Source organism: Agrilus planipennis, unplaced genomic scaffold, assembly GCF_000699045.2.
Source record: "Agrilus planipennis isolate EAB-ADULT unplaced genomic scaffold, Apla_2.0 scaffold366, whole genome shotgun sequence".
Taxonomy (NCBI): Eukaryota; Metazoa; Arthropoda; class Insecta; order Coleoptera; family Buprestidae; genus Agrilus; species Agrilus planipennis.
The window spans coordinates 43,267-65,276 of record NW_020439350.1 but is presented as its reverse complement, the minus strand read 5'-3'; the positions used below and the strand labels follow the sequence as shown (position 1 = coordinate 65,276).

The 22,010-nt window shown below is 35.0% G+C and overlaps 2 protein-coding genes across 2 annotated transcripts in view; both read left to right on the top strand.

Annotated features, from left to right (window-relative positions):
• The first annotated feature begins 4,587 nt into the window (after positions 1-4,587).
• LOC108742734 (uncharacterized MFS-type transporter C09D4.1-like) overlaps positions 4,588-22,010 on the top strand; it is a 39,228-nt gene continuing 21,805 nt past the window's right edge. The window contains exons 1-3 of the mRNA XM_025978788.1: positions 4,588-4,670; positions 4,853-5,135; positions 10,622-10,879. Coding sequence (XP_025834573.1) covers positions 4,588-4,670; positions 4,853-5,135; positions 10,622-10,879 — 624 coding nt within the window. The remainder of the gene's footprint in view (positions 4,671-4,852; positions 5,136-10,621; positions 10,880-22,010) is intronic.
• On the top strand, positions 13,469-21,309 carry LOC108742738 (uncharacterized MFS-type transporter C09D4.1-like). The gene is made up of 3 exons (XM_025978783.1): positions 13,469-13,764; positions 13,818-14,106; positions 21,211-21,309. The coding sequence occupies exons 2-3, from the start codon at positions 13,834-13,836 to the stop codon at positions 21,238-21,240; spliced, it is 303 nt and encodes a 100-aa protein (XP_025834568.1). The 5' UTR covers positions 13,469-13,764; positions 13,818-13,833; the 3' UTR covers positions 21,241-21,309.

Sequence of the window (22,010 nt, the reverse complement as noted above, 5' to 3'; positions counted from 1 at the left end):
TATTTTTTTTCTAATTTGTCTCCTATTTCTCGAATTTCAGTGAGTATTATGTACAATATGTATCTTACTCTTGGGAAACTTACGTTGTCCTAAATTGTTGCTAAGTATGTCGTTGCTTCTCGCTCATTATTTTGTACCTTTTCCTCTTAATGTTTCACTTTTCTGAGGCCTCCACTTCGGCTCGTATTACTACTACCCCTTTAGTCTACTTGGTTTTCTTATTGTTGCAGTCTCGTTATGAGATTCAGTTGATTTCTATTGAAAAAGGAATGCCATTCACGTAGCTTTCTTTTATATATATTATTAGGAACAGTCAGTTGTAATAATATTTTGACCCATATTTGCAACAGCTTTAAGGAAGGGTGATCACATTTTTAAAGGGAAGATGTAAACGTATACGTAACGTTTCATAGAAATGAAATATACTTTTCAATAGTTCAATATTTTCTAATTTAAATTTATCGAAAATTATTATAGAAGAAGAAAATGACAACTTTATGTATTATAAATAAACCAAACGGTTCGATGGTGTTTGTTATTGGATAAAAAGGAATTTCGCGTGTTGATAAAATATTGCTTTTTGAAGGGAAAAAATACAGTTGAAGCAAAAAATTGGCTTGATAACGAATTTCCGGACACTGCCCCAGGAAAATCAACCATCAAGGATTGGTATGCTAAGTTTAGACGTGGTGAAATGAGCACCGAAGACGGTGAACGCAGTGGACGCCCAAAAGAGGCTGTTACGGACGAAAACATTAAAAAAATCCACAAAATGATTTTGAATGACCGTAAATTGAAATTGAATGAAATAGCAGACACTCTACAGATATCAACGGAACGTATACATCACATCATTCACGAATATTTGGGTATGAGAAAGCTCTGTGCAAAGTGGGTGCCGCGCGAGCTCACTTTTGACCAAAAACAACGACGAGTTGATGATTCAGAGCAGTGTTTGAAGATGATCACGCGTAATAAACCCGAGTTTTTGCGTCGATATGTGACAATGGATGAAACATGGCTCCATCATTTCACTCCGAAGTCCAATCGACAGTCATCGGAGTGGACTGCACACGATGAACCCGCTCCAAAGCGTGCAAAAACGCAACAGTCGGCTGGCAAGGTTATGGCGTCTGTATTTTGGGATGCGCGTGGAATAATTTTCATTGACTACCTTGAAAAAGGAAGGACCATCAACAGCGACTATTACATAGCGTTATTGGACCGTTTGAAGGACGAAATCGCCGAGAAACGACCGCATTTGCAGAAAAAGAAAGTCCTGCTTCACCAAGACAATGCACCGTCTCACAAGTCAGTGAAAACGATGGCAAAAATTCATGAATTGGGCTTCGAATTGCTTCCGCATCCACCGTATTCTCCAGATCTGGCCCCCAGCGACTACTTCCTGTTCTCAGATCTCAAAAGAATGCTCGTTGGGAAAAAATTTTCGTCGAATGAAGAGGTGATCGCCGAAACTGAGGCCTATTTTGAAGCAAAGGACAAATCGTACTACAAAAATGGTATCGAAAAGTTGGAGGATCGCTATAATCAGTGTATCACCCTTGAAGAGAATTATGTTGAATAAAAAAAACGAATTTTGCAAAAAAAATGTGTTTTACTATTTTAGGCCGGGTACTTTTCAATTGACCGTTATTTAAAAGAACATGATGATTTTCCATTCATTTCTTATTATTTAATTATCATTTAGAAAACTTACTATTTCACTAAATTTCCCTACTATTGAAATTGCTTGAAATGAATTCATTCAACTAGCAGTCACAGCGACAGAACAAAAATTCTGAGAAAAATAGAAAATTAAACAATTACTGTTGTTATGAAGTACCTACATGTTAGTGTAATGGTATGGTAACAGATAAATTGCTATTTTAAGAGTGATGGATTACCTACCTGTACTTAAAAAAATAACGTTTTTCGTGAATTAAGTTTATTTTTGAAAAGGCCGATGCAGGTAGTTATTATATGCAAGATAACGATATAAATAGAAAGAAAAACACTAGATCTCTTTGACAAACACTTAAGGACGTTATTTTAGAACATGATTTCCGAGAGAGCTGCTATCAAATTTTAACAATTTTGCTTTATTCTACCTATCAGCTTAACTTAACGTTAATGATGAATTACACTACTTTATTTTATTTCCTACGAGACGTTTGTGATGTATTATTAACTATATTATTTACTTCCATCTGTCATACCCTGAATCTATCAACTATTACGTTAAATGTCTAGATACACGGAAAAAACAATAATAAATTACGTTAATAACGATATCAGTCAATGTTTTTTATAACAACCTGTTTGAATATTGTAAATAAAAGTTTCCTTTTCCAAATAAAATATGATGGATCTGTTTATCTTAAACGTCTATTTAGAGTACAGTAATTATAGATACAAACAGAAGATTTGCTAAAAAAACCTTTTCTTCTGTCCGACAAACTGAAAATGTCAAAACTTCTTAGTAATATTTTATGATTAGAACACATCGAATAAAAGTTACAGATGATAAAAGAATACATTTTAGAAGCAAACATTATACTATTTTCCGTTTCTTACCCTAACGTGTGTATGTTACCACACTTAATGACCTTGATTCTTTTTCTAATATTGTACGTTCCCTAGACAAAAATTTTCAGTCTCTCTTCAGTCTCTCAGAGTCTTTCACAGTCTCTCAGTTATTGCCTAGGTGTTTTTATGGATTTCTCACAGTCTTTGTATGAGAGACTCGAACGATAAAATTGTTAATTCAGAGATTCCAGTCTCTCGCCCAGAGAGACTGAACGAATAAAACTCAAAAATTTGGAGACTCGAGTCTCTCGTTCAGACTGGATACGAAATGATAATCTGTCAATGAGCGACTCGAGTCTCTCGTTCAGAGACGCTAAACAGTTTTTTTGAGTCTCTCGACAGTCTCTTTCAGCGATGATGAGAGACAGAGACTCGAGTCTCGCTTTCAAAGACTCTGAGAGACTGAAAATTTTTATCTCGGGTTATACTGTCAGATAAAACTTTTTTGCCAAATTGCCAGACCAACAAGAATAGAAAAAAATGAATCTTATCTAACTTATATATATATATTGTTTTTGCCATAAAATTATGTATAATAAGCTTAAGTACCTACTTATAATACAATAAACTGCAAAAATTTCGAAGAATTTTGATAAACAGTTATGAACATTATGTAATATTTTCTGTTTACGTTACAGTGAAGTTTCCATTGGAAAATGAGAAAAATTGTTATTTCTTAAAAACTTTTACTTGATAATTTGTTCTCGTTCGAAATTGGGTGTTAAATACCATAAAATGTTTTACATACATTATATGTATTATCTATTTATATTATCAATATTTTCATGTGCGTTGTATCTTTAGCTAAACTTTTAAATATTACGAAACTATTTTCTAGAAATTTGCATATTAAACAATGAAAGAAAACTATACAAGGTGACCACTTTAACTGCTCCTACCCTAGACAAAAATTATCAGTCTCTCCCCAGTCTCTCAGAGCCTTTCACAGTCTCTCAGTTATTGCCTAGGTGTTTTATGGATCTCTCATAGTCTCTGTATGAGAGACTCGAACGATAAAATTGTTAATTCAGAGATTCGAGTCTCTCACAGAGACTGAATGAATGAAACTTAAAAATTGAGAAACTCGAGTCTCTCGTAGAAAGATTGGGGTCTCTAAAATATGTTGAACTTATTGAGAGATTCGAGTCTCTCGTTCAAAGACTGGATACGAAATGAGGATCTTCCTATGGGCGACTCGAGTCTCTCATTCAGAGACGCTAAACAGTTTTTTTGACAATCTCTCGACAGTCTGTCTCAGCGACACTAGAGACTCGATGAGAGACGGAGACTCGAGAGACTGAACATTTTTATCTCGGATAGCATTGCTATCTTGGAAGAGGTATGAGCTACATCGATTAAATTATACAAAATGGGTAGTTTTTTGCATTAATTTTAGTTGTAATTCGTTTACAGTATTGATAAATGTTCATTTTCATGCTATAAATATTGTATGGACAGATATAGACCCTTTCAGTTACTAGACTAGATTAATGGGCTAGACAAAGAGCAATAGGTATACGCCCTGGAATAAATTTTTGCCTGAATTATTCGTTGTACGTAAAAACTTGAAGAGATCATATTTTTGTAAAATTAGATTATCACCCATTTTTGAAGTGAAACTTCTTTACGCACGGTAGGGTTAGTTCGTTTCATGCGAGTTGCTATGTAACGAAATCATGCAACGGATGTCCCCCCTCTACTCGGCCACGTAGTCGAGTTCATAGTGGGGATCGCTTGAGCCGTGAGCGCGCTTCAATGCAACGTTCGTTACAGGCAACTCCGGCATGTATAGTGTAAAATTTAAATTCATAGTGTACAAATAATACCNAAAAATGTACAAAAACAATTTTCCTTAGAACATCTCAATCAAACCCTTTTATTATAAATATCCACACCCTGTTAATATATCCTTATTAGATTAAAATATGAGGTTGACTGAGCATAACTGTTCCTATTGACGCTGCATGAAAGCAATCATTCCCATTTAAAAGGATGAGAAAAATGAGCAGAAAAGAGGAGAATATCATGCAAGAATATTGGACGAAGAGAAAATTGAATATAGGGAGACAAAATAGCTATGGGAGGTAAAGATAATAGGCAATAAATTCTGCTGAAGAGAACCTTGTTTGGTCCTAGAACGGCCTGAGATAGAAAGGTTTTGATCGGCAGGTACGAGAACTTCATTCTCGGGAATCCAATACTACCTAGTCATACGGACGGCTGGGGGTATTTTGAAGATTTCCCCTCTCTCTCTCTCTCCACGTAGTTTAGGCAGTACCACCGACACCAGCAGCCTTCTACGAACCATCTGGTCTGGTTACCTTCCAACCCACATCCAGCCGATCCTCGCAGCAATGGAAGACAAGGACCTGGATGACGTTGCAGAAGTTTCCGACAGCATCATTGACTCGGTCCACAGACATACCATAGCCAGTGCAACCCCCAATAATGGTCTCACAATACAAAACCTGGTAGAGATGGTCAACTTCCTCACAATGGACCTCAACGGTCAGTGTTATTATTACCGGAGATTTAAAGGCAGATATCAAGTACGCCTCTCCATGTTCAGTACGGTCGGAAAACCACAACACAGATCACTAGCGGCGACGAGTGATATCCACCCTATACAACGGCCCCTTTCCGTTACGACAGAGTTACACGTTTGCAATTTCTGGTCGACACAGGTGCTGATATCTACGTATATACCAAGTCGCTAATACCTGGACTACGTCAGAAATCATCATTCGCGCTACAAGCATCAATCCGACCTACTGCTACATCAACTAGTCCCTCAACTTAGACTTACATAGAAATTTCGCATGGTGCATTGCGGATGTCAACAAACCAATAATTGCGGCGGATTTCTTAGCCCACTGTCAATTGTTAGTAGATTTAAGAAACTACTGACTCCTGGATCAGCTCACCCAGCTCACCACTAATCCCGAAGCAATTCCTATCAATGATCAATAAGCTGCAACGGTAACACGTGCTTTTTTCAAAGGATGGATTTGTAGATTTGGTGCACGGATTCCTACAGATCAAGGAAAACAATTCGAATCTCAAATTTTTAACGAACTGTCGCATCTAACCAACACCAAGCACATCCATACTACGGCATACCACCTTGCAGCAAATGAAATGGTTGAACGATTTCATCGCCCATTAAAGGCTGCAATAACATGTAGCCAAAACAACAGCTGGACCCAGATTCTTCCCACCCTACTATTAGGCATCCGAACAGAAGGAGGATTTGAAAGCAACAACCGCTGACATGGTATATGGAAAGTCACTACGTCTACCTGGAGAATTCCTATCTCCACCAAGCTCACAGACCAATACCTCAACCTTCACTATAACTCATCAACCTTCATACAACAGCTTCGCCAACACTTCCAACTACTACAGCCTGTATCCAGAACACGACATGTGGAAAAGAAGACATTCATCTACAAAGACCTCCAAACAGCAGAATACGTCCTAATTTGACACGATGTCCCTAAAAACCAGCTACAATTCTCTTACGACGGACTTTTCAAAGTTTTCAGCAGGAACGACCACACATTCACCGTTCAATTGCCCAACAAGGAGAAAACTGTATCTATTCACCGACTTAAACTAGTACACATCATGTGTACAAACGACTCAGCATTCTAGAGTCGCTGTCGATTGACCAAATTGGGTCAACCATCCAACTCGGACCAAACTTCTGGACAAACACTTTACATTTTACAATTTACAATTAAATAAATCAGTCTTACACACAGACTAGTCTTCTTCTGACAATTGGACTTGCAAATAGCCATAGTCACTTCATCATCCAGCTCCAGTCTTGTAAATAGACTGGAGTCTGCATTTTTATTTGTTAGCGTGACGCACGCTACAATATGTTATGGAATAATTAGCAGGGTGATTTAATGCCAGCATATATAGGAGGAGGAAGAAAAATAAATATTCTAACTAGATTTAGAATAGAAGAAGAATGTCAAGGATGCAAGTATTTAATGAAAGGCAAAGAAACAAACTGTACGCTGTGTGCAATAAAAGATGAACATCTAATACATGTGTTAGGTTGATGTGAGGGAGGCAGATCAATAGAAGAATGTGTTAGGTTGGTGAGAAAGAATGACTCGGTTAAAGATAATTTTAAAAAGGAGAACAGGGGGCAAGGGGGAGAAAGAGTATAATTTGGTTTTTCTGTCATAATTATAAGGTCGTCAGTCCTAAGACTGGTTGGAGACGTACCTCCACTCTTTCCTATACTGAGCTAAACTTTGCATTTCCCTAAAACTAGATAAACCCACATCTTTAACTATTTGCGAACAGTAATCTAACCTAGGTCTACCTCTACCTCTACCTCTCTTCCGTTTCTGCCTATAATATGTCCCTGAGTAGACCTTCATGCCTGAGAAGGTGTGATACTAACCTATCTCGCCTTTTTATTATTGACTTCCATAGAATCTTCTTTTCTCTTACCGTTTCTAATACCTCTTCACTTCTAACCTTCTCTATCCACGGCATCCTCATCATTCACCTGTAACACCATATTTCGAACGCTGTATAATTTAATTTTAAAGGTTTAGGTGTCGGTTTAAAATTTAAAAATGTCTTTAAATTGGTTTAAATTATAAGCTTAATGTATTTTGCTTTGTGATATTTTTTTGTAAATATGTATAGAACTTTTTTTTAATATACTACTATCATCCATTCAACAAAGGAAAATCAATACTTAATGTTAAACAGTAGGTTCAAAGGTCATCTTTAAATTACCATTATAACTGTTTTCCTATGAAGAATCACTTTTGCAACTGTTAGTTTGTGTTTAAGAATGACGATCTGACAAAACTGTACCTACATCTTCGAAATTTTAAATCCAACCTCTGTTATATGGACCTTGAGGTATCTTTACTGGGAGAAGGTAGGTAATCTGCACCGCAAACTCTCACATACACATTTTTTAAAAACAGACAATCAATCATCATTTTCCGAACATACCTTATACGGTTAAATGTCGCATCGCCCAGGAATAATTTTCGACAGAATCATTTATCCTCATTAACTCGAACTTCATAGCCAGAAGGCAACTACTTACTCGCTATTAGAACTTAGCAAACATTTTATGGCGTTCTGAGAATATCATTTTATACGATACCGTATTTACCGAATATTTGAAAATAGAAACACTTCTCTATGTTTACTAGTTATTTAATAAGCACGTAGCAGATCAGAAAATTAATAGAGATAAGAAGACACGTGCAAAATATTAAGTGATGTATATGATAAATGACAACGGTAATATCTTAAGCAAATAGTAGATGCTTTTAATGTGAGAGACTTAAAAGGGGGTTGTTTTCATAACGCAGTGCTTCCCCTAGGGAGCGGGAAGGGTTTACTCCATAGATTCCCAACGGGGGCGACTATCGCCCCCCAGTAGACATCAGAGCATTCCAAGTGGGCGGTAACGAATCGAGAGGCATATAGAGATCGTTAAAGAGTTAAAAAGGGGCACCTTAACACCCTCCGAAGCTTACCACTTATTTCAGAAACGCCCTGTACGTACGCATAGTTTCCAAGTAGTTCTGTCAACCTAAAGATTTAAAAATAAGTTCGTTCAAATGACTAAAATTGAATATTATATAGTTGAAGATTTAAGATTAATTAAACAAAATTAAAAACCAACAAAATGGGTTAACGCGCGTATGTAATTTACACAGAATGAAATATAATGCTATTTATTAATTCACCTGAACTAGGTCACTTTGGGAGGTGTGCATAAAGGAAACATTAATACTTTCACAGACCGCTGTATCTCCGAAAACCAAAACTTGGATTAGGGCAATATTCAATATACTTGAAAATCTAGATATTAGGTAAACTATACATTGGAATAAATACTTTACGAACAACTAGATTGCAATTAATTCTTCAAACACTCTTTAATATTGCATTTATTGATTTATAAAGGGTTTCTTCTTCACAATTACTACAGACGAATTGAGAACCTACCATAAGGAAATTCTATTATACTCTAACTAGTACTGATAATTTTTTTGTATTTTCTATGAATCGTTCCTTAAAAATCGAACATTCGTAACTCAAATTATCAGAAACTATAGGATAATCCGATAACAATTTCAACAACTGTTTTAGATCCCGATCCAAAATTTCATATCCATAACATCCCTTCTATCTAGTTTAACCAGACAGTTTATACGACCACTGTGACATTATCTTTTGTTTTGAGATATTTATAATATAGAGTTCTTAGCACACAGAAAGAATATTCGAAGCAGAAATATACCGATAGTGAGAACAAGCGTTTATTGCAAAAACCTGGGAATGAACTAGTACAGTCAAAATGCAACATTAATAGAAGCACCCGATGTATTCGTTCCTCGAATCTACTGTCTCACCCACATTCTCTTAATCTTTTTACAATTTTAATGATTTCGCCAGCAACAGCATCTGGTATTGCAATTAATATCTCAATTTCGGTCATTTTGCTATTGAATTTACTGTCACAACACTGTTTATTGTGTAGACATCTCACTTGTTCACAGAACTATCGAGGTTCCTGTGATAAAAATACTTTTGTGAGACTAGCATCACCGTAAAAACGAAGCTTAAAAGGCGGCATTATCTTTTGAAAAATATGACGTAGATTAAGGAGATGTTTAAATAATAAGATAATATAAATTCAATAAATCCAATTTCAAACCTTTGAAGATTTGAGACTTGGGTTGGTTCAGGACAATTTTTAGGGAAGCAGGTAATATTTTAAGATAAACGTGGTTGAAAGAGATATTCCACAGTTTACCAAATTATGCAAAGTCGTCAGTCGCATTTCTCTAAAACTAATCTAGGTCTACCTCTAGTGCTCTTAACTCCTGTTTCTGCTTGTAATATTTGCCTGACTAGACCTTCATGCCTGAGAAGGTGTTCTACCAAATCTCGCCTATTCCTTATTGACTTCCATCTCTGTTGTCTTATATTCTTTCTAATACCTCTTCATTTCTAACCTTCTCTATCCACAGTATCATCATCATTCGCCTATAACACCATATTTCGAATACTTCTAATCTTTTTTCTTCCGCCGCGCCCACCGTCCATGTTTCTCACTCGTACCCTGCATCACTTGCGTACATCTTTTTCGAATTTCAAAATTAACCGCTTGCGAGCATAAAAGTGACACTTTGCTCGCAAGTCATAAAAAGGAATATGAAATTACTGTATTCGGTAAACATTTTGGTTTGTTGCGAGCTATAGCAGTACTTAAGACACATTATATATGTATGTATATGTATCGTGACTTGACGTTCGAGAAGACACGGGTTCCATTGCGGATCTGTCTGCCCTAGTTAAATTTTTTGTGCTTTCGTTAAATGATTTAGGCAAATTCTGGGATACTAATATTCCACAGATAAATAAATAATATTTCCCTTTTCTTGTGTCTCGTCTATTTCTCCCCAACGATCGCCCATTCCTACGATTCCTAAATGGAGATTAAAGCGGACTTTCCTTCAGAAGGTAGACTTTCCATTAGAATGAGGTTTCAAAATTTCGAAAATCCCATGGACCTCTTCGAATATAATTGATAGGGAAAAAGAAGGGACGTAAGGAAAAAGAGGAGGGAATTTACAAATATCTGCTTTGAAGGATAACAGTAACTTGTATTACAATCAGTTGGTTAATAAGAAGGTTGCCACTGTTTAGGCTAGTTTAATACGACCCCTATTACCCACACTAGACTATAGTGTAGATCGGAGGGACTGCCCTCACATCAGCGGTAGTCGTTATTAGGAGGGATGAAACTTGCAAAAGTTTCACTTTAATAATTATATTTATTATCTGTTGAATCTTCAGTAATTATGCCTCCGTCACAACCAATTTGTCAGATTTTGGTGATTAAAGTTAACAAAGATAAGAGCAATTTTATCGTTTAGTGCTTTTGATGTTACTAATACATATTTTGATATGCTTTTCGAATAATAGAAAACAAATTTAAAATCAATAAGCTAAATTTTGGATTGAATTATAGAAAACGAATGTAACACGTATATGCATTTTGCAGGGTCTCAGGTATGCAGTTATAATTGGAAGTATTGGAACCACATTAGGATCATGGATAAAAGTAGCCGCTGTAGCTCCAGACAGATTTTGGGTGGCGTTCTTGGGTCAAGCGATTGTGGCCTTGTCTCAAATTTTTATTTTATCAATACCAGCTCGACTTGCAGCTGTGTGGTTCGGTCCAAGTCAAGTCTCATCAGCATGCAGTATTGGAGTTTTTGGAAATCAAGTAAGTGACATAAATCAAGTAAAAATTGATGACTATTCACGTAGAGTCCCTAGACCAAAATTTTCTGTCTCTCTCCAGTCTCTCAGAGTCTTTCAGCGTCTCTGAGAGCGCCTCTTACAGTCTTTCACAATCTCTCGGTTATTGCCTAGGTATTTTTATGGGTCTCTCGCAGTCTATGTATGAGAAACTCGAACGATAAAATTGTTAATTCAGAGATTCGAGTCTCTCGTTCAGAAATTCAACTATCCCGTTTAGAGACTGGATACGAAATGAGGATCTCTCTTTGAGCGACTCGAGTCTCTTGTTCAGAGACGCTAAACAGTTTCTTTGACAGTCTCTCTCAACGACACCAGAGAGATTCGGTGAGAGACGGAGACTCGAGTCTCATTTTCAGAAACTCTGGGAGACTGAATATTTTTATCTCGGGGTACTAAAATAAAATTTAAGGAGTTTTCACATTTGTGCAATATCAGTACAGCTAGGCATATCGCACATACAACGACTCGGCACATACAGTTATATTTGCTATATTACGTCTTATTATTCATATTCAACTTCAAAATATTGAAAAACTGCCCTCTATCTTTTGTCCCTAAGTATTTTGCCTAGGTTATTTTTTGGGTTTACCCCAAAGACAAGGCTTTGATTGCATTAGTTCAGTTAATGCTATTGCAACGTATTTGCATCCGGCAATTTTTCTTAGTTTCAACAAAAAAACAATCAGAATTCTACAATTGTACAAACAGAAAAATTGCAAGTCGTTTACGACACGAACCCAGTAACTGCTGCACGTCGACATGTCGTAACGATAGGGTACCGATAAATCGATAGATAAGTGTGAAACCACTCTCATTTACTTACAAGAGATTACGCGTTTTCGGTATCGTTGTCGTTTTCGTTGTTGTGTAGTTGTCGTATCGATAAATGTGATGACAACCTTAGGCAGGTTGTACCGAATCAGTGCAAAATAGGCGATGTTGATTTTGCTCACTTCCTCCGTACCTTCTACATCACTCTTTAAAAATAGTGTAGGTACTGTTCAGTGTGTTTTCTTTTAGAAAACTGTTACCGAAATGGAATTTCTATAAATCAATTTTAGTTGACTACAATATTAATATATAATATGATCCCATATGTACATCTCAAGCTCGAGGTCTTTATAAGATTCTATTGAATTAATTTTTTTCGTAACATAAACCCAAAAATGTACTGTAAGATGACAAATTGAGGAGTTAATATAAATTATATATACGAATATGAAAAAGTGGTTCATTGTGTAATCAATAATTGGTCAATTTATTATTTATGTGATTAAGTACATTTTTCTAACTGATTTTCCATAAAGAGCTTGAAATTTCTTTTTCCAATAAAACCGTATATCTTAAGAAAACTAGTTTTATAGTTTAACTCTTTTAAGCTTTATTATAATAGCAAAACACTGTTTTAATTAAAACATAAAAACCAAAATTCCACATAAAAATGTAAAACACGTTTCAACACTTTATCCTCAATTGGAGATTGTTTTGTATGAAATTTGAAAAAACTTTCGCTCAGCACCAGTTTTTGAGAAATTTGATACCCATAAGAGTTGTCAAAATCTTATCTACACATCTACTTATTATCTACATTAAACTGATGTACTTGTCTGTAATATCGAAATATCTGCCTTATGTTCATTTGTATGCTAAAAATTTTTTTGCTTGTCTGGCTGTCTATTCGGGCTTATCTTCGAAACGGCTGAATCGATTGGGTTGAGACTTTACAGACATGTAAAGAAAAGGTAGTTCGGAGTAGTCTAGACTAATTTTTTTTTATTTTAATTGTTTATTTCACGTGAACGAAGTCGCGGGTAATAGATATCTAGGTACCCAAAATTCCATATAAAAAACTCACAGACCTCGCATCTTGAGCATGTATCTGAGGTGTATTGAAAATACCAGACACAGCTGCTGGAGTTCTATAATTTGTCGAAACAAGTCATCTTTGCTGTTTGAATTAGTGGGTGAAAAGATACATCCGTAAAATAAAATAAAATTATGTACTCATGATGATTTTCTTTCTTCTTTCTCTTTTACTTGGAAATAACCAGATGTTACTGTTCAATGTTATAAAGATAAAACTGAATTATGAAGATTGGAAAAACTTTGGCGGTTGTTNTTGCATGTATAGTGTAAAATTTAAATTCATAGTGTACAAATAATACCATTAAACTAATTCCTTAACCCCTATCCCGGTATGTTTGTGTGTTTGAAGAAGTTTCACTTCAGTAGCGTATTGTATAATTACACGTTGTATTTTTTATAATGACCTTAATTCATTTTTGAGTCATAGGAATCGCCAAATTTGCAAAAAAAAAGTTTTTTATGAACTTTGATCTTGAATCAGCGACAGTGATTATGTGTTCCATTTTTAATATTTTTTTTGTAAACACTAAAATAAATCATGCAATCATGTTTTCAAATGCGACACTACGAAATTTTAATAATCATCATTAGTGTTTTTGTAATATTACAAACAAAATAAGCATATATCTCCAAACAAGATACGTAATCGAAATTGGTTCCTTATAAAGAAGTACGACATGATAACTGAAACATTGTGCGTCTCACCCTGATGAGACCATAACAGCATCAGTCTATAAGTATATAACTGTAGATAGCGAAAAATGCAAATCTGACATTGGCATTACGAATTTGTTACGTTTATATGACAGATTGAATATTAATCATACATAAAATAGATGACGAACGTTTAGGAAATACATAAAGACACTAATAAACAGAGTGTCCTTATCAATATTGCAGTATAACCAAAAAATATGTTGTTTAATGCTATCTCTCGTGTTCAACAACACTGCCTTCATAATTAGTTATTGGTGATAGAATGTAATCTTTTTAATTTTTCTTTGAAAGATTAATTGTAAAGAAAGAAATTTTAGTTGCAGATAAGAAAATATGCAGAGCGACGATGAAATGCTCAATGGACAAGCTCAACAACCCTTAAAAGCTGACGAATGTCGAATGTACGGGGTACGATGGTTCATTTTGGCCATATTTGTAGCTTACTCTGCAACAAATTCTGTGCAGTGGATTCAATTTTCAATCATAGCAGATGTTATAAGGGATTATTATTCCGTTTCTTACTCTGTAGTGGATTGGACTTCATTAGTATACATGGTGCTTTACATACCCTTCATTTTCCCAGCCAGTTATTTGCTCGATAAACTCGTAAGTATTTAGTAGATTGATGAAATTTGATTCGACTCGATAACGAACATATACATCACTGTAAAATTTATTTCTTATACGGAGATATAGTCCACATGGGATTCAGTATAGATAGAAAAAAGTGGTGAAAAACAAAAATTGGTGAATATGCGGAAATGTGTTTATTTCGCGTATTGAGCCTTACAAAAATTTTAAATCGGAAAAACAAAAGCTGTCACCTGACATAGCTCAAAAACGAAACAAATGCGTCATGCACGAATAAAATCGATTTTTAATTTACTGCAGGAATAATTCAGAAAGTGTAGTGTTTAGTACGCACAAGTGGTAGTTTTTTTTTATTAAAAAATATTTATAGGTACGTTTTCGATAAAATCACTGAGGTGCATTGGTGACTGCCAGTAGGCGAAAAATTATCGTATTTATAGTTGTATTGTTTTCGCATTTCGCACAGCATTTTATAACCACATAATTAAAAGTACGAAAAGGGTCATAAAATCAGTCAAAATTCCTCCAATGAATCGGTATCCATCACCACCACACAGACTATTCCCCTCCGCTAGCTCGTCCGACCGCCTGGAACTCCAGTTTTTTGGAGTCATTAGATTAATATCACCAGTATCACGACGGTTTCATTTATTTTTAAGAGTCAGTTAAAGTGCAATACAATTACAATAAAACTAAAAGCAATGTTTCTATAAAAATTGCAATTACTTTTAATTTAATCAATTCCAGTGATTCTTTTTCTGAACGTTCTTGATGATAGTAGATAGTTATTACAACATAGTTTTTGTTTTATTTAGTTCTAATATTTTGCACTACTTAAGTTGTCAAGATCATATACGTACGTATTAACCTTTCCGCCATTAATTGACCTTTTGCTTTGCTAAAATTTTAAAACAAAACAAGACAACTGATAGAAAATGACTTACATCATTATGATCATTACTTGTTTACGACAACACACTAACTCGCCAATAAAGGAGATAACTGTTTCTTTTGTGATAAGATTAAAAAAAGGTACGTGAACCACAACCATGGGACGTCTGGAATAAACTTTCCGATGTTGATAATTTCCATTAAACGGCATATATCAACGGACAGTATTCATTAATCATTATGAATTCATCAACTTACTTAATATTTCTGATAATTCGTTTATCGGATTTACTATAAAATTGGATTAATCTAATTAAACTTTATACAAGAAAAATATGTTACAAATAGAAAAAAATATATACTGGGTTTAAGATATTTGATGACATGCTCCTTAAGTTGGAGTTGACCCTATAAAAAGTAATGATAAACCTTATTCAGTCTCTATGTTATGTACTGTTTGTTAATATGAGTCAGTTAGTTGTTGGTTTGTGGAAATAATAAAATGACTCGACGAAAATGTTTAACAGTCATAGATAAAGAACAAGTAAGTAAAATTGTAGGTATCGTCAGCGTACACCCCGTAACGCGTAGGGCCAAAAGGGACTTATGACCGATGGGCGCAAAAGGAGGATATTTATTCACTTGAGATGGGAGCCTTACCAGGGAACCCATTAAGACATTGCTACGCCAGTGACCGCAGGAAAATATGTGTTAGCAGTAATTTTCTGATGCTGGAATTCCTTTATACAATGCCAAGGCTACTCTTCAAAATGAAAACAGAAAAGAGTGATCAGTGGAATATTATTACTGCCCCAGTATTTGCCCAAGTAATCCTAAGAAGCCATGCATAAACTTGAACCATGATAAACGTATCCGGTCCAATTGATGTACTCATAAACGCTAATGAGTGACCTAAGCATCAAGACCTAAGTTACACAATTTTATGCTGTAATATAGAGAAGACCAATGACTCCGGAAGACCTGTTGTTTGTGTTGATCAATTAACACATGAGCTGTGTCAGGTATAAGAAATTATGTATTGTTGTATTTCCCGATTTAAAGTTGTCAAAGCTGCAGTGCACTACGCTATCTCTAGATACTGATTGTAAACAGTACATTTCGAATGTCAATGTCAATGTCTAGTTTAAGGTATCTAGATCAGTTTATTGTAACAGAACGGAGAAGGTCGAAGAAGAAGAAGAGATAATAAAAGACAATGTCGAATTTTTACCAGAAAACAATTGAGCAGACAGTGTTGCACCGGAATTTTTAAAATTCTCGGTTCTTCCTGTACAAATGAATAGTTTTTTAACATTAATAAAACTTATTAAAAGTTGCATTCAATCAACGATGGGCCCGACATAAATCATGTCGTTGATGGAATTGATCATGAAAAATTGATGGACGAATTCGTTTCTCAAAATACGAAACTTTTAGACATTAAATTGTCAATTTCATACATTGAATTTTATTTGAAGTAACAAATTACATCCTCACCCCTTTTTCCCCTATTAAAATTCAACATATAGGCTGAATCCCATTCGCCGCACTTGAGTTTGCGGGTAATAAAGACATTAATTTCAGTAATTCCTTCAGACCAGTACTTACGTACGAGAAATATGAAATTTTCTTTAAAAACTTCTTCGTTAGTCGTGGATTACTGCGTGAGCTCGGAGAACTCGAATTGAAAGCCATAAGAGCAGTACTCGAAACAAGTACAGTCAAATGTTCTGTGTTGACAGCAAAATAAATGCAAAAACAAGAAAAGAGGGAGTTTTTTTACCACCAGTTTGATAAGAAATAAGAAATAGTCGTGGTACGCTGGAATAACAACACAGTTGTTTCAGTTACTTCCAAGCATGTTTCCATTGTATTACTAGGCATAAGAAAGGTTACTGTTGAAAATAAAAAGAAAACATCTAACCGTACCTCTTTTTTATTAATAAAAGAAAATGGGAATAGTTGATTTGTTGAGCAAATAAATTGCTGCATACACGATATGAATTCGGCCAAAAAAAAATTGTGGTAGCTGCTATTTACTTAAATTGTGGACATTGCTGGCGTTAATACTTAGCGATTGTACCATGCTGAGGAAATGTAGAGAAAAATGCGATCAAATCTCTCTAAAACAGCTCCCTCCTCGCGAAAGAGACCAGGACCTCAGAAATCCAACATTTTTGGAGATGGAAGAGTATCCCCGATAATAGTGGTCACCTACTTGCCCCCATTGCAATCCTAAGAAGATACTGTTCGTTTTAAGAAGTTAGAGATATGCCCCTTCCCTTTATTAGGATGCGCCGTAGCATAATTCCAAATTCAATCATATTTGTCTGCGAAGCTCATTTCTTCACCGAACATCGAGCAAGAGCTAGACTAAATTGTACAGTAGCATTTGCAAAATTATTTAAACTACCTCGTTAAAATTTAAGAATATGCTGTATTTTCTATTGTTAATTTATATACATTTTTGTTTTAAGAAAATGCTAAACATTTTCGTCTAGTACTGTACATTTCTAGCCGATCTCCTAAGACCGCCCATCGAGAGCTCTGCTCGTTCAAGCTTGTTCCAACTATTTCTGTCTTACTCACGCCTAGTGTGTATTCTGTCTATCTTCGCGCAGATTTCTTCAAGGTCACAATTCAAACAAATTTAAATATGCTGTACACATGTATACAATACTAAACAATGATTATTAAATATAGATATCAAACTGAAACTATTAGGAAATATTACATCATTTTGTCGGGGGTTAAACCACGGGGGGTGTCAAGTGTACACCTTTAATGTTCTCTACAATAGCACAAGATTATTAGAAATATCATCGGAAAATATCAAGGATATCAAGAAAACATTGAGTGTATGTCCCAATCATGCTCAGTGAGTGAGAAGGATATCCTTCTAAAAGGAGATATTTTGTATAAAATATACTATCTTGCAAATGGTTTACCACGAGAAGTAAAAGCCATTGGTGAAGTTGATTGGGATTGTCTAGGCTCTTGACAACAATGAAGGAAATAGAAGGATATACCTAATGAGATATCAAAAGTTCTATGAGAGTACCTATCAAGGGATACCAAAAGGATATCGACACAAATTACAAGGATATTACAGAACGTAAATACGAAAATAGTAGAAGAACTAGGAAAATGGGAAAAGAATTTCAAAAGAAAATTAGATCAGAACAATAGTAGGGGGAAATTTACGGATACTTTTTCAAAAAAGAATACTTTTGTTTCGCGACCTTCGCAGTTCACTTCTTCAGTTTTACTAATTACATACAATAATGATATTATGTCTTCTGTTCGTTAGACGTAAATTCAGTATTATTTTGTATGTTCATATTTTTTCATTCATCTTATTTCTACACAAGGGAATTCAAGATTACGAAAATCTAATTAACGTAACTGAAACTCCTTCGTTAGTACGGAATGTACTTGGCATCTTCGCGCCAATTAACGCACTCGTTTGCTTATAATTGCGTTGTCCAAATGTTTATTCGAAAAAGCAAACTTTCCTTTACTAGGTTTGCAATTGCTAATTTATAAAACAAGAATTTGAAATGTGCTATTTTTAACAAACCTATCCAACTATTTATCATAAAATAAGCATTAGTGGTGGAATAATATTCAGCATATACGTACTTCATTGAACAAAGTATAAGCAGGGGCGACCGTAGGGTTCAATCTTCAGCTTTAGCTGTTTTGGTAACTAAAGATATGTCGTTTTTACAGATAAATACAAAGCTGCGCTTTTCGCACAATTTTATTAAAAAAAAATGCTCTTGCTTAAATAACAAGGGGATTATTATAAACTTATTTTCGTGTACATGTATAGGGTTAAGCTTGTATTAAAATTCTTGGGGTTAATTTTGTTAGGGATTTTCAGCCTTAAAAGACGGCGTCCGTAAAATTAATTTACAACTAATAATATGATGATAATGGATATGTAATATTTCAACTCCTTGTAATAAATATCCAAATGTGAACACTAGCCATTTTTAAACATGTCTTTTTGTTTATCGCATTCTTGCGTTGAGCACCACTCATGTAGAAGCAAGCATAGTTTCAGTGAAAGACGTTAATTTTTATAATCATATTTTTGTCAGATGATATGGATAAAGTAGATTGCTTCGTTAATTAAGAAATGTCAAATTTTTATCAAGAAAATGACGATACTTGTAGATAAATAATTAAAACAAGTACTTTAAATACAATTAGGCATGTATTACAGCACTATAAAAAAATGATACACATAATTGAATTTCAAGTTTACTAAGTATTGAGTAATCTGCGATTTCATTTAATGATTAAGAAAAGAAACCAATTATTAAATGGTGCGTTAATCAAAGCCTACTTATTGTGGTTCGAGGAGTCTTACACATAGGAAATAATAAGTACAGCTGTATTTGTTATTTGTTGAGAAAACCTTATTTCGCCTTTCGTGATTTTTAAACATTTTATAAAATAATCGTATAAAGATAGATAAGATGTTTCAAGAAAATTGCAAATTTATTACACATCGCGGTTGTTTTACATCGCGCAATAAGGTACATGTATACTTCGTTTACTTTCTGTAGTGATGTGACCTTCAGTTTGACCGGCGCAAAGTAGAAAAGAACAGCACTAGGTCAGAAAAGAAAGGAGACAACTCTCGGCCAAACTCTTAACCGGTGAAGGGCGTATAATACGTACAGTATTGCACGGAAAAATTGACCATTTTATCCACTAAAATTGCATTGCTCAAATGTGCGGTTATTGGTACCAATTACTACTGAAAATATCAATGAGATGTTTATTTATATTTGAATACATATTAGGGCTTTAACGCTTGTTTTCGACTTGCACTACTATTCATGATTGAACAAAACTTTTGGCAAGTGCTGTATGAAAAAGTATGTTTAATGAACAAGAGTCGAGAGTATAATGATTACGATTTTGCCAGCGCGCATCCAAGACCGTGGAAGGGGCACATCGCTAGAGAAAGTAAACGAAGTATATCTTTTATTTCTTGTTTGCACTTGGTCATTTGCTGCGTTTTGAACACGCCCTAGTTAAGTCAAGAAATGTTTCATGAATAATGCCGAAAAAGTGAAAAGATATAACCGAATAATAGTAGGCGGTGCAGCGGTCAGAGGTTGCAGAGGTAAGCAAAAGATCAGGGTCGGCTTTATAACTGCCTGATTGGATACCGAGCGGTATGGTCTAGAGGGCTAGACCATTGCTTGGCTTTCGGGAGGACGCCGGTTTCGATTCGTCCGGGTCCGTCTGCCTTGGTCCAAGTTTTTCTGTGGTTTACTTGGATCACTTGGGGAAATGCTGAGGCAGTAATATTCAGATAATCTTTCACTCTCTTCTGTCTTCATTTCGTCCGTCTCATCTTTCTCACCCGAACCACCACCCACCCATTCCCACGATTCCTGAAAGGAGGTTGACGAGGGCCTTCCGCTCTACCTTCCAGCATAGTCGGAGGGACTGTGCGCCCACCAGCATTAGTGGCTGGTGGGAATGAAACACCCAAAAGTTTTTTTTTGCCTGATTGGAACTATATCTTTAAATGAGCGTCTTTGCTAAACTAAATTCCTGAGTATGTTGAACTATCTTTAAAGTCCGATGCTGGCAATATGCTCAAATTCTGCTTGTCTGCATCTTTTTCTGTTACACATTAACTGGTGTAATGTAATTCCTATTTCTTTATTAGCGTTCGCTGCAATTCCTACCTGACATCTCTCTTCTATGTTTACGATATTCTCTACAATCTCTGTCGTAAGTAAAAATAGGCGTTCTGTCAGAAATCGCTCTAGGCTAGTTAGCAAGTTGAAAGAGGGAAGTAAATAAGACAGTTTGACGGCGGTCTATATCAATTTTGAACCTACCTATACAGCCTACAAATTTCAATAGGTTGTACATAATTTTTATAATTGTTAAAAAAATTATTAATAATTATAAGTAAAGATTATTTTTAACGTTTACAACTTTTTAATTAAAAAGTAATTTTAGTGAATTACGTGTCATCTTATTATTTTATTTTTAAGACGTATATTTTGTCTCTACAAAATTTTTCTCTGCATTCTATAGAACTAAAATAATTTGATTTTTTTGGGCTTAATTGTAGATAAAAAATCATAACGCATCACTTTTTTCGATATTCACAAGATGAGAGGTCTTTTCTATTATCTTTACAACAGTAAAATCGCGGGTATTATATGAATTACTTATTTTGTTTTTTAGGCCCCCTTTCGCCTCTGTTTCCTGGTCTAATAGATATAATAAATGAGCGATTTCAATGTCGAATAAGCTATTGGATTTTAATCATATTTATTTCACATCAAATGATACCGAATCGATTTAAAAACAATGTTTTCTTTGATATGTAATTGATAATAATTAATTGAATTTAAACGATGGGATGCTAACGTTCAATAGTTGCTATAATCGTCGTGGCCATCTGGCATTCCACTTAAAAATATGAGCGGTGTCAATTGGTAAACTATTGTTTTGGTTATTTTCTTATTATCAAGTGTTTTGTTGATGTAATGATTTTTAATGAGCTGACTGGGTTTAAGAGCTTCTTCACCTTGATGTTTATATCAGTGATTCACTTCTTTGGTTCAATTGTCCAAATTTTTCACTTGTCATCGGACGAGAATTTGAGTAAGTGAGTCGACTTCTCCCTTCAATTTTGAGTTTGTTCCTTGGCTGCCCATTGTTTATATTCAATTAATTAATATCAATTACGCATCAAATGTTTTGATCGATTCAGTATTATTTATCGTTATGTTTGATTAGAAATCAATGAGTTATATAACTTTGAAATCGGTCATTTATTGTTCAAATAAATGAAGAAGGAGACGTGCGCCCAAAATTATTACAATGAACTGTCTTGATCGGACCCGTGTTTGTCCACTTTTGGAAGACTGCTCACATAAGAGGTGAGCGAAACATGTGTTGGCTCTGAATTAGGCAAATACCATGGTCTCATATTCTCTAAGGTTTTTGTTTGTGTCCATAACAGCCTTCCAGTTATTATA

Bases quoted from the DNA above. Each gene is read 5' to 3' on its own strand.
- LOC108742738 (XM_025978783.1), top strand. From the start codon at position 13,834: ATGCAGAGCGACGATGAAATGCTCAATGGACAAGCTCAACAACCCTTA. The intron at 14,107-21,210 runs GTAAGTATTTAG...TTTGTTTTTTAG, and splicing joins GTTATTTGCTCGATAAACTC to GCCCCCTTTCGCCTCTGTTT.